This window comes from Haematobia irritans, chromosome 2, assembly GCF_050003625.1.
Source record: "Haematobia irritans isolate KBUSLIRL chromosome 2, ASM5000362v1, whole genome shotgun sequence".
NCBI classification, from domain to species: Eukaryota; Metazoa; Arthropoda; class Insecta; order Diptera; family Muscidae; genus Haematobia; species Haematobia irritans.
The window spans coordinates 81,490,462-81,504,044 of NC_134398.1; the positions used below are offsets into that span (position 1 = coordinate 81,490,462).

Genomic DNA, 13,583 nt, shown 5'->3' on the forward strand with positions numbered 1-13,583 from the left:
ACTGTTGAGGGTAATGTCTGTTTTTTGTTGAGAACGCGATTTTCTCAACAATTTCTCAACTTGAATATTACCCTATTCTTTTGAAAAAATGTTTGAAAAATTGTTGAAATTTAGCATTTTTCAAACGTTTGTGTTTATTGGGATATGATTGTTTTCGACGTAGTGGGGATTCTCAGAAGCGCCCCCAAATTCAAAAAATGTTGGCAGGGATCAGCTGTTCAAAAACAATCACAGAAAAGAAGTGAAATCTTGAATTTTTGATGTATGAAATGCTCCAATTAGTAATAAATATTTACTGCTGCGATTATTTGTGACACTAAACCACTTTGAATTTCATGTTTTTCGATAAATTAGTCACAATAAAGTGCTATTGTGAATCGATGAAGCGTCACTTTATCAAAACACAATCTGGCAAGATCGCCGCGACTTGCACTGATGAGATGTTCTGGATAGAACACCACCCTCCTAGCATTTCAAAGTTCCATTTCAACCTCATCGTTACCATACACTCGTAAATGTCACTTCAACCATCATGAAAAGGTACATCAAAAAGTACATGCAAGTAATTTGCCATCCCTACTGTTAAAAAAGCCATTTTTTTGTGAAACGCCAAGCGCAACCAGCTTGTTATATTTTAATTAAATAAAAACGAAAATAAAGTTCTGAAAACATAGATTATACGCTTAAAATTGTGAAAGGTATATTGGTGAACAATTTGGTGATTTTCCAAATGGAATAAAGTGATTGTTTTTCAGATATTTTACAGACACGCTGCCTCCATGGAATAAAAACACTGGTTGATAGACGCAGCAACATGTAACTCGCTACTTGTAACTTAACATCATCATTAATGCCAAAAATTATGTTAAATGTAATGTGATAGTGGTATAAATGTTATATTTTTAAGAATTTGTAAATGTTTAATCAAATTAATAAATATCTAAACAAACGTGTTATACTCGACCACAATGATTCTTTTACAACTATCTTAAAATGCACTTTTTCTGATTGTTTGGAGGGTCCCTTATTGGCGTCGTTCTAAATTGATCTATAAAGGCACCTAATAATTGCACTCATGCGAAACATTTTTGTAGTAACTTGGCGTGGTAAAACTTCTCAATAGTGACGGCGCTTTTTCGACGAGTTTTTGATGTCGTATATGATTGTTTTCGACGTAGTGGGGATTCTCAAAAGAGTCCCCAAATTCAAAAAATGTTGGCAGGGCAGTGCGACGATGTTCTGGAGAGCCCATACAAATGTTGTATCCAGTGCAAAAAGAAAACAGCCCTATCATAGACCAAGAAATGTGTAGACGTCTCAAGTCCATGCACAGCGCTTTAGTTTGTCTACAACTTCTTAATAGTGACGGCGCTTTTCCGAGGAGTTTTGGATATCGTATACGATTGTTTTCGACGTAGTGGGGATTCTCAGAAGCGCCGTCAAATTAAAAAAATGTTGGCACCCAATAAACACAAACGTTTGAAAAATGCTAAATTTCAACAATTTTTCAAACATTTTTTCAAAGGATTAGGGTAATATTCAAGTTGAGAAATTGTTGAGAAAATCGCGATCTCAACAAAAAACAGACATTACCCTCAACAGTGAAATTCAACACATTAGCAATAATATCTCAAGTGTTGTCCTCAAATTGAAATGCATCGATACTCAATAATTTGTCAAACAATTTTCGATGCGAGTAAAATTCAAAATTAACATCGTTGCAAATACTTTTCAACCTAAATTTGTATGAATGATATCCCCACTTCAAATTGAAAGTCAAAGCCAAAATTCTATGAATTTTGTATAATTTATTCATTTTCATCAAAATAAAAAATGTAATAATACACTACACTACATAATACACTACAATACCAATTGATAAATAATAGTCTTATTAAAGATATCAACAAATAAGAACAAAAAAACAACAAACAACAAAACTTTAAATATCTTAAACATTATTAGTAAACACATAAAACAGCATTAAAATTTATTAACATGCGGCCAATTTGGAATTAGGAACGTACTGGACCCCGTGTTAGAATTGATTTCCAGCAGAAGCAATTCACAAAATATCCATTTTAAACTGATAATAGCATATGAATTAAACTGACGATGTGATGCACATTTTCATCCAGAAGTTGTTGATTTCAACAATTTGTTGCTTTTAACAATTTTAATTGGTTGCACTGGTAATGTTTCTGGAAACTTTTTCTTGTCGATAAGCCACTCATTTTTCATTGGTCAGCTTCTTATAGTTTGCAAGAATGTAGCATCCAAAGATTTTAGTTTTCTGCAAAGAGATTTAAATTTAGTGACTTCTCTAAAGTGTTGATTTAATTTTTCATATTGATGTACCAATTATTATAAACTATTTGAAGCAGTTCCAGTTAATTGTCCACCATTTTTTCATTGGTCAGCTTTTTAATGTTTTTAAGAACGTAGAATCCATAATTTTAGTTTTCTGCAAAGAGATATACATTTAGTGACTTCCTTAAAGTTTTATTTCATTTTTTATTTTCACTTACCTATATTTATAAACTATTTGGTTATTTGTCTAAAATTTTCCATTTTTTTAATCTCTTGCAATTGACCACGAACTTCGTTGCACAAATAAGTATTGAAAACCACATGGTTTTTTCGTTGCATTTTAGGGTAGTGTTTTGTCAAAGTTTTCTCATATTATCTTCAACACCTTTTCAAAGATTTCGTCAACATTTTGGCAAATTGGAAGTAATTCGCAAACAATTTGAAGATGTATTGAAGATGAGCTATTTCAAGTCAAGTTGAATTTATGTTGAAAATTATATTTACCCTCAAACTGAAAAGTTGTTGCATTTGAAAAACGCTCATCCTGTGTTTATTGGGCAGTGACAAAACCCTTATGTGTCTTACAGACTATAAGTTTTTCCTGACGGAATGTCTATTTTTGTAAAAAATCTTACGGTGTGTCCAATCGATGCGACAATTCGTTGATGACTAAATAATCGGTAAATGTGTTATCGATCCCATAAACATGCAGCAGTATCGATTATGATTTGGACTTAATCAACGACCCGACCACTGCCGTCCGGATAAACTTATAGTCTGCAAGGCGCATTATGCGCCGTCCAGACGCTTGGAATTGTCGGAAGTTGGTAAAATATCGATAAATGTGTTATCGATCCTATTGCCTAGCTGTAGTATCGCTTATTCCTTCGAACATATCTTATAATTTGGCATATCCAAGTTCACCATAGTGTGAACATAGTCTTATAAAAATAGACTTTGCTGTCGTATTTAGGTGATCAATAGGTAACTGTCAAATTTGCAGTTCGTAAAGAAAGTGACGGCACCGTTGTTTTAATATCTCTTCGACTTTGTTATTGCTAATCGATGGACGAAGTTTGTCATTTGGTCGGAAAACAAAACGAGTGGATTCATAGCACGGAGTTATAGAAAAATATATAATTGAAAAAATACTTGCACAACACTCTTATTGGAAATATTGCAAAATGACTAATTCATTTAAGACCTGTTAAAACAAATTGACAAAAGCTCCGTTGGAAAAAGCATTTCATTTGCATATTCGGGAAAAAAGGTTGTATGTAATCCAAAATCAGTGAAATTTCATGTATTGATTTTTTTACAAAAGATTTCCTCGTATATATGAAAATTTTCCGAGCATCAACGAAAAAGAAAGCTTAATAAAGGCAAAACAAGAGCACAACTGCAACTGTCTGCTGCGGTTAAAGATAGTAGCAAAGAAAGTGTTAAAAATATATATGAATATTAAAAATACTAAACAAGAAAATAAAGAAGTGATGCATAATTTGTGTATAAACAAAGGAAAAAACATGATGAATCTAAAATAACAGCACAAAACGTAAAACATAATTAATTTGTTTTTGGAACAAGCAGACATACGTCATACGCTTACTATTCGCCCGTTTTGTATCTATCTCACCCGCGCTCTCTTAGTTTCTCCCAATGCAAAGAGAATTTGAAAAACAAACGACTCTTCTCAATTGCAATTATCAGATAAGTTTCGTTATCGTTTCTTTGTTTGCGTTATTTCTGGAATATAAACAATTCGACACGTAAAATCATAGATTTTTCATCACCCTCAAGAGAAACAAAATCCCACTCGAATCACCGTTGTAGAGACCCCAGTTGTCAAAAAAAATCTTGCCCGCATACTTTTATTTTTTGTTACAAAAAATCAACTGTGTGGATATACCCAAAGAGTATTTCGGGGTGGATCCAATTGTGTGTCTCATCCTACCGCAACCAACAAAAGAAATTGCCGACATCGAAAGAGAAGATTGTGTGTTTTTATCGCTCTGACTACCCGAGTATTTACATACGTATGTAACTTCCATCGGAATTTCCAGCAACGCAAATAAATATATTAAGAGAGTTTTTGCAGTGGGTGACAATTGTATTCTATGGTCTGTTGCTCCACCCCAGCTACCAACGATACATCCAACAAATATCAAAACAAAACGAGCCGTAGTAACTGGTACGAGAAGAGAAAACCGACAACGTCTACGAAAAATTGCATTAAAAATAGCAACAACGAAGGAAAAAAAGTTGGCCTTCGAAAGGCCACCACACACAACACAATTGCAAATAGCATTCCATTATATTATTCGTTCAACTAACATAACTGCAACCTGTTCAGGGTTATAACGACGATGATGTCGGAACCTGACTCAAGGTCGTTGCAAACGACAAATCGGCGTAACATTACCTCCACACAACTAGCAACCTCTTCCTCCCCCAGTAGATTTGCATCATCTCCACGACCAACTTTGTTGCATGTAATATGCTACACTGTGATATTTTCTAGCTTGGTTGCGCCCAGCATGCAGGTAAGCAATACTCAATCTCTTTGTCTTTCATCAATGCCTATTAGGATTGGAAAGTGTTCTTCAGAATTCCTTCTCAAACATAAGGTTATTGTAAAGATATTTCACATTACGTATGAGTCATGTAGGTCCAATGTTGTTATGTCGTCCAGTGGTTATATATAGAATTGAATGGGGTGGTATAAGGGAATTGTGATTATAAATTCATATATTCCCTTTCCTTAAATTGTTAATTAATGATTAATTAATTTTCGTCATTATATTTTTTCATAAATCTATAGATATAAAATTCAATTTATGTTTGTTTATTTGTTTGTATGTTCCGAGTTGGCTCCGAAACGGCTAAACCGATTTACTTGAAACTTTCAGAGATCGTAGGGGGCGTTCATGTGGTGAAAATGGGGTACCTCTTTTTTTTACACCTGGTCGCGGAGGGGGGACCTCTCCTTCGTCGGACATTTTTAAAATTGGACCAAAGTTGACCGATTTACTTGAAATTTTCATTGAAGATTGGGGTTGGCATCTAGACAAAGATCCGCTACTTTTTATTTCGATATTTGGGGGCGGAGGGTGCCTCCCCTTTGTTCGACTTTTTTTAAGTACAGTGAAAAAACCAAAATTCTCTACATTATCTGAGATTTACAGAGAACATGTGGTGAGGTTATGGAATTAATATGGGTACCCGATGATTTCATATGTGGATGGGGAGGGGGACCTTCCCCTTGCCCTACTTTTTGAAACTTGGAACAAAATTATGCGATTTGCTTGAAATTTTCATTGAGTGTTGAGGTTGGCATCTAGACAAAAATCCGCTACATTATTTTTCGATATTTGGTCGAGGAGGGGGACCACCCCTTTGCCCGACTTTTTTTTTAAGTACAGTGAAAACAAAACTAAACTCCCCCGACTGAAATTTTACGGAAAAAATGGGTGAGGTTATGAAATTTATATCAGGTTCCTGATTTTTTAATAAAAATAAAAGGGCATAGGGAGACATCCGCATCTCTTAAGTACATACAGAGAAACAATTAAACTTTACCGAGTTACTTGAAATTTACAGGAGACTGGGGATAGGTTACGATATTAATAGTTGATACCTGATTTTGTGATATTCGGGCGGAAGAGAGGCCGCCCCTTTAGGCTTATAATTTGCTTGACAATTTCTGGGACGTTTACAAAAGATACGCTACATCACTTTTCGATATTTGGTCGGGGAGTAGGTCCTCCTCTAAAACTGCAAAAAAAAACAAAAATTCTTAAGTTTTCTTGAAATTTACAAAGGCACTGGAGGAAGGTTATGAACGAAGGAAAGTTTCAAGAATTTTCAGGGAAGGTTAGGGGTGCTATTCACTACGGTGTTTGTCGATATTGTATCGGGGAAAGTGACGTCCCTTTAAAACAATAAGCAAAATTTAAACATCTCCGATCTACTTGAAATTTACAGGGAACGTGGGATGAGGTGATTAAATTTATACATGATTTTTAAATTAGTACATGATTTTTCGATATCTGGTTGGAGAAGCGGAAAATTGAAATAAATTTTGTCGATTTACTTCGATTGAATTTATAGGGACCATTGATTAGTTATGAAATTATGTTAATATATTGTACGTGATAGTCCGATATCAGGTCAGAGTGGAGCGAAGGTGGGGAGAGGGTTCCCTTTTGTCCATTTTTTTTCTTAAATTGAAAGTAGAGGGTTGTCCGTAAATGGGAATTTTATGATTTTTGCACAGGCTTCTGCCACACTTCTTTTTAGTAAAGAACTTAAATTTACATTAAATTGGCAGAGGGCGCATCATTTTCCAACATTTTAGCACATGTTAATGTGGTAAAATTGTTTACTACTTTTGCTTTTTCCGATTTATTAGATGGGAAACAGTAATTCTTTGTATGTTATTATAATATAGTGCTTAATTTTCAGATATGTTGAGGAGAAGAATACCTTTCATTGACAAACCACACTTAAAATTCACAAGAAATGTAGAAGTTTGTCCAACTACTTGAATACAGAACATTTTTTCAGACGAACCATTTTACATATTTGTACCTATAAACGAAAGAGCAAGTAGTCCGATTTGTTTGAAAGAATTCAAATTTTTTCGAATTTGTTTTCAGCACGAAGAATATGGTTGACTAAGTTAACGCAAAATGTTCCTACAAATACGCTTCGGAAGGCGCAGCGAAGCGGGCAGGTTACGCTAGTATATTTATAAAATTCAGAAAAAAACTCATATTTCTTCGATATGAGTGTTTTTTCTTGTTGTTTATAAGATAAATTATTGTTTATAGTCAAATCTATAATATTCACCTGACATTTGGGTTTGCATTGAGTTATATGAATTAAAAAATATTTTTTAATGTGTTTATAATTATAACTAATTCTTTTCATATAAAGATGGCGCTGAAACGAATAATTATTTCCAGACTGATTTTATTTAAATGAAATATTTCGTTATTAAATAGAAAATTCATTATAATAACGAAAATGTTCATAGCATCTTGGTTCATTTTTAATGACAAATTTTATTTTTGACTTATTGTTGTGATGACATCTAATCCCACATCTTCCTTCTCTTCGGAACAACATCTTATCAAACGTATATCGAATATTCATACATTATCAATAGAGATTTCATTCATTACTTTATTTAGCCTCAAAACTTGCAATTGAAATGGGCACAGGTCCAAAGCCCCTACCTGCTTATTATCCACTAGAACCACCCTCGTAGAAAACAACCTCGTAGTTTCGTCAAAATATCGTCTTCCTACAGAAAAAACGGAACTTTATATACTTTATATGCCGGCGGGTCAAAAACGACTTTTTCCTCCTAACTTATTTTAAATGCTGATAAAACACAGTTTATACGATTTCGTCCTTGTGAGCTAAAGGGAGATCCTAAAATGTCCATTCACGTCGATGGTAACCTCGTTTTGGAACAGCAAACAGTAAAATACCTGGGAGTTTATTTGTCATAACATCTTTCTTGGGACAAGCATATTGAGATGATAAAATCTAAAGTATCCAAGGCAACAGGGATCTTGTGAAAATTCAAAAGCAAACTATCAACGGATACGAAGCTACTACTATATATTACTCTTTGATCCACTGTCATTTTGTCTACGCCACTATTATTTATGCATATAAAAAGTGTAATGCTATTAAATCCTTACAGTCAGCAAAAAATCAAGCTTTAAAATGTGTGTACAATTTACCGAAGCACTGCTATTTAAAAACTATGCAAAAACTGTTCTCCCCATAACAGGTATATACAAACAGCACATTTTAATTGTTATGTTTCAAAGTTGAGAGCTAACCACCCATACTTGAATTTCAAACGTAATAATGATGTGTCCCATATGCGTACTAGACAATATGGTAACTTGATGTCAGCCCTATGTAGAACCGAACTCCCAAAACAGAGTATAAAATATGCTGGACCTCATGAATTTAATGAACTACCACAGACTCTTAGAGACACTGCTACAATTTTTGTTTTTAAAACCCGATTGAAAAGTATCTCTTTGAGAGAATTGAAACGTTACTTTAAAAAACTTATAATGTTATATCTCTATATTTAAATGAAAACTTTAAGTAATTTCAAAATGTTTATGAATTGTAATTACAAAATTGCCAACTAGTCTCTACTAAAGCCTTTATGGCGCAGAGACAAACATTTTTTTGTAAATATTGAATTATTGAATGAAATAAATAAATAACTCGAAGTAGTTAATCAATATATAAATATCGATTTTGTTGCCAATCTTGATGAAAATTCAACAATCGAATCAGCCGCATTGTATTGAGCTCTCAACAAATACAAGAACTTTCGTGTCAAATTCTTACTATGTACAGATTCTAAATCGGTCGTAACCGGTATAAAGAATGTGAAGAATAATTGCTTCATCATCTTTAAAATCAGAGATGATCAAATACCATATAAAATTTTAAATTATGTGTGTTCCGATCGTATAGGAACACATGGAAACTGCATTGCTGATAAAGCCGCTAAAAAAGTTCTTCATCAAATCCTACGTTTAATATTGTCTATTTAATCTATCACCCTATTTAAACTAAATTTTCATAACTTATGCTTAGTACTAAGTTCGTTTCTGCGAAAAACGAATATCTTCATCTATCTCCGTAAATAGGGCCTCAAACGCAGTGATGTTAACTTATTTATGCGAAATAATATGCCTGCCTGTTTTTTCGTGCGAAAAATCCAGGGTTGTATAAATATGTGTTTAAAAATGCTCAAAACAAAGATTTCGCATTTATTCTGCGCTAACGTTTTTTATATGGAGTATAACAGTTTTTCGTGCGAAAACGTGATCTTAGTACTAGGCTTTAAACATAAATCAGTTCGAAAACCGATTTTGTTAGCATTTATCTTTTCTGTTTATTTTCATAATTTATTATGATTAAAAATATATAAGTAAATATATAAATAAATAATCTCCCTTCTCTCCGGAGTAGTTTCGGCATCAAGTTTCATAAAAAATAAACTAAAATATCATTAACACCTTATAGTTGAGGTTTTATGTTGTTACAACATGAATATATATCATATACCGTACACAATGTATTATACACAATGTGTACTAAACAAATAACTGCACTCGCGGTAACGTGAACTAATTAAAACCAAGAGAGTTCACTCTAGAGAACTTCAGGAAATTTCAGAACAAAATTATTCGGTAGTTTTACACGTTCTAGCGTGATAGTTCTTTATCTTTGTTATTAGTAATATTAAAAACTTAATTTAATGTCATGAAAAAACTTCTTCGCTTCCACCGGGGGTTGAACCTGTGTCCGTTGGCACCATAACAGAACGCCTTAGCACACTTAGTCAAAATGTCTACTCAAATGCTTGTGACATGAACCGAATATGACACCGCGGCATGACATTCTAACTAGAGATTTTCTTGATTATTATGCATATGGAACGCTGGTTTAAATCCCGCCGGAGGATATTTTTTATTAAATATTTTTCTAAAAAATATTTTTGATTGTTATACATCGTTTTTGTTTTTTTCGGCATATATTTCTATATAATTATTTTTTGCATCAAAAATCAACAAAAAATTATCGTAAATTGCAAAACCTTCTCCAAAGAACTTCCATGGAAGTGAAGTAGTCAAACGACACAGGTTCAAATGCCAGCGGGGATGATTTTTTAATTTTTTTTATTAATTTTTTATTCTTTTTTGCAAAATTTAATTGTCCAAAACATAAATTTTCATTTAAAACGGCCTAATTCCGTAGTTTCTAAGACTTGGCCAAAAGGATTGCATCGGAAGGGTAAAAATCTCGATAGCGGATTCCCCGTGATGCACTTTAAAAGAAATGTTGGTGGACTTGTCCAAAAGGTTTGAATCGGAATTGGAAAAAACTTGATGGGGAATTCCAGGATGTGCTTTAAAAGAAATGTTTGTGGAACAACTTCCAATTTTTTGCTGGGATTGTGAATCTGCCTTTAACGTCAAATTTCATGGTTTTCAGCGTTACGGAGTAGTTAGTGTAAGCAAAAGAGTGTTCACGTTACCGCGAGTGCATTGTGTAACGACTTTTGATGCGGTTACAAAATAATGTAAATTCGGTTTTGAAGGTCTGTAGGAACTTGAAGATACTTAGAGACTTTGTTATTGGCTTTGAGGCCATACATAAATATGGCTTCCGGATTTATATTTGGAATTCGTAACATTAGATTTTAGGATTGCAGGGAAATGTTTTGTTTAATTTCTAGAGAGAGTTTTAAATTTCTGTCTAAGAGTTCAAGAAATTCATAAGAAATTATCGCCGTGCGAGACGTAAATTCTGTAGATTATTGATCGAAATGGATAAATAATTTAATTTTCGGATTTCTTTTTTGTAGATACTTTAAAAGTTAAATAAAGCTATCGTACCGTGACTATATTGACGTATGGCCCTCAATAAATCGTTTTGGATCAATACTCGGATAGTCAAAGGTCATATTAAGACATTAATAGCAAATTATAAGATGAGTCATTGGTTTTAAAAGTATGAGGCATACGTCCGGGTACATACTTGTTTTTTTTTTTTATCGCAATGAGGTGTCATTTGTGTTCCTTCATTTTCCATGAACCAGTTCGCAATCTTCTGTTTACATTGATATACTATTATTAATACTGTGATAAACGTTGCGAGTTACTTGTTGTTCTAAAGGCATACAATGTTGACAGAATTCCGATTTCGTTTTGTGCTCCCTATTATCGAACTACGGCTGCGACAGTGGAATCGGTGCACAGTGGGAGCAACATTAATACCGATGTGTGAGGCTATTACCCTTATATCTATGTCGTCATCGCTTTTTTAAGTTATGCTATATTAAAAGAAATTATCTTCCAACTAAAGTATAAATTTTTAATGTAATGGAAAGTGGAAATAGATAAATTTGTGAACATTTCTCACTCAAGTCAGTTCCAAGTGAATGAATACATTATCATTTGTCTTTGCATTCTTTACTACCGATATAATGAACTAAAAATTTCGGTCCATTCAAGTTCGCAATAACCGTGTTTGACTGTACAATTTTATAAGCAATACGATTTAAATGTAAGAGATGGGTTAGTCTAGATTAGTTATAGTGGTAGCCCGTTATTTCAGGATGACTTAGACTATTCAGTTCATTGTGATACCGGAGTTGTGAACTTCTTCTTCTTATTACAGCACAGAAAAACATTTCAAGAAAATTTTTCCAATTAAAGTCTTAATTGAGTTTTAAAAAATATTCAATTAAAATTTAATTGGTTCAACAAATTTTTTAATTGAAACAAAAATTAATTACAGAAATTAAGAGTATCAATTAATTTTTTTAATTGACTTTCAATAAATTTTTTATTTGAGACTATCATTTGTGTGTTTGAAGACATATCAATTAAAAAATCAATTGGATCAATTAATCTCGTGATTAAAAGTCAAAGTCCGAACGGCTTTTCTCATTATGGTGAAACCAGTTGGACAAGCTTTTACATCACTCAGATATGTCGCCAGTATTACTGAGAGGGTTTAAACCACTGGTGAAAAACCTTTGGTTTTCGATCAACACTGGGACTGAACCTAGTACCCTTTGTATGCATGGCTGGCATGCTACCCATTGCACCACGGTGGCTTCCAAGATATAAGGGTTAAATACCAAACATTTTTACAAACGTGAAATAAATCACCACAAACCCGAAAGGTTTGAAGAAATACGCACAACCTCCACGAATTTAAACAAATCTGATTTTGCAGTTACACACTATCTCCCATAGTGAGCCTTTGAATTGATATGACTGTAAAGTCATCGCTTTATAAAATTGTTTTTTGTTGAAGTGCTAAAACATACTCCTTAAAACGAATTTTGATAAGAATTAGTAATTCGATCAAACACCTGGTCTATTCTTTGTGTGACTAATAGCCAAATGGCGCAAAGTTTCAAAATCGCAAGCACTTGGCCTACAGTTATTAAAAAACAACAAAACGGAAGTATGATAAGAGTGGTATTTATGTGAGAGCAACAACATTATGCGAGAATGTTATAAAGGTCCTGTTCGAAACAGAAACTTTTTACTATGGTAAGATACCAATGGTGAAAAACTCAGCAATTGTTTTTCACCATAGTAAATGGGTATCTTACCATAGTAAAAAGTTTCTGTTGTTGGTGTACTCATTTCTTTAAAAAATAAAACTACTTTTTGTTAAGGGTGTGAAGATAAATTCGTGAGTTAAATTCGTGATTTGTGTCTCGGCTAAGCAAAATTCAAATTTGTGGAACGAACTTTGTGGGACGAATTTAACTTGTGGAACGTATTCCAAAAAAATTAAATTTTCTTAAAAAGAGGCAACTTTGTGGTGGAAAAACTGCCAAACACCGTCAGTTATTTTATGTGTAGTCATACTATGCATTAGTATGAAAAACAAAAAAATGATCCATAAGAGATAACCGCTAATAACTCTAAAGTCGTATAAAAGTGTCAATATATCCTGAACTAATGGACATAAGATAGTAAAATAAAAAAATAAAAACATGAAAGGGGTATCAAAATAAGATTCTTAAATAACGTCAAAAATCTCTTGCACAGTACTAGTGCAAAAGATTTTCATCAGATATCGGCAACATATAGCTCCGATATTGGATCGCCTATATCTGGGAAAATATTCTAGAGGAATTGACCAGACAAAATGACAGTGGTAGATATTGGCCTGGACCAAATTTTGGTCCATATACATATTTCTATTAAATTGCTTTAGTTTCGTTTACCTACAGGATGTTTCGCATTAAAAATTAATAATTTTATTTAATATTAATTTTTCCTTCCTACGTAATTGAGCTATGTTCATTATTTAGCTGAACTTTTGTACAAAGTGAATATAGCTCGGTTTTTGTCTCCGCTAAGATAAAGTTAACTTTAACTTCACGGACATAAATAAATCAGTATTGTTCATTTTTCGTTTATTTTTACCTACATTAGTACATAGCATCGACGGTATTTTTTAGTGATCTGGGGTTCTTCGATAATATCGCTATCGGAAAATAAGTATCGATAGTACCTGAAAAATAAAACTATCGATGGTGCTATCGATAGTTTTGCAGCTCTAACGTGCACTTTTTTATTGAAAACCAACACGATTTTCAATTAAAAATGTAATCGACTTTTGTCACGGAATCAATTGATTAAAAAAATGATTGTTTTTTGACATAAAATTCAATCAGTGTTTTAATTGATATT

General features: G+C 33.1%; 1 protein-coding gene and 2 long non-coding RNA genes across 6 annotated transcripts in view; 2 read left to right on the top strand and 1 right to left on the bottom strand.

The window, feature by feature from the left end:
* The first annotated feature begins 511 nt into the window (after positions 1-511).
* On the top strand, positions 512-969 carry LOC142223074 (uncharacterized). Its single transcript, XR_012718541.1, has 2 exons — positions 512-698; positions 756-969. It is a non-coding gene; the product is annotated as an uncharacterized LOC142223074 (long non-coding RNA).
* Positions 970-1,794: 825 nt separating this feature from the next.
* On the bottom strand, positions 1,795-2,697 carry LOC142225613 (uncharacterized). Its single transcript, XR_012719342.1, has 3 exons — positions 2,529-2,697; positions 2,359-2,464; positions 1,795-2,293 (listed from the first exon to the last, which is right to left on the bottom strand). It is a non-coding gene; the product is annotated as an uncharacterized LOC142225613 (long non-coding RNA).
* Positions 2,698-3,367: 670 nt separating this feature from the next.
* Npc1a (Niemann-Pick type C-1a) overlaps positions 3,368-13,583 on the top strand; it is a 66,935-nt gene continuing 56,719 nt past the window's right edge. For 2 of the 4 annotated variants that reach the window (XR_012719341.1, XM_075295418.1), the window contains exon 1: positions 3,368-4,853. Coding sequence is in view for 3 of the 4 variants with exons in the window: in XM_075295418.1 (XP_075151533.1) it covers positions 4,677-4,853 (177 nt within the window). In the remaining variant the exon portion in view is untranslated. The remainder of the gene's footprint in view (positions 4,854-13,583) is intronic. The other 2 variants (XM_075295416.1, XM_075295417.1) reach the window with 1 other exon arrangement.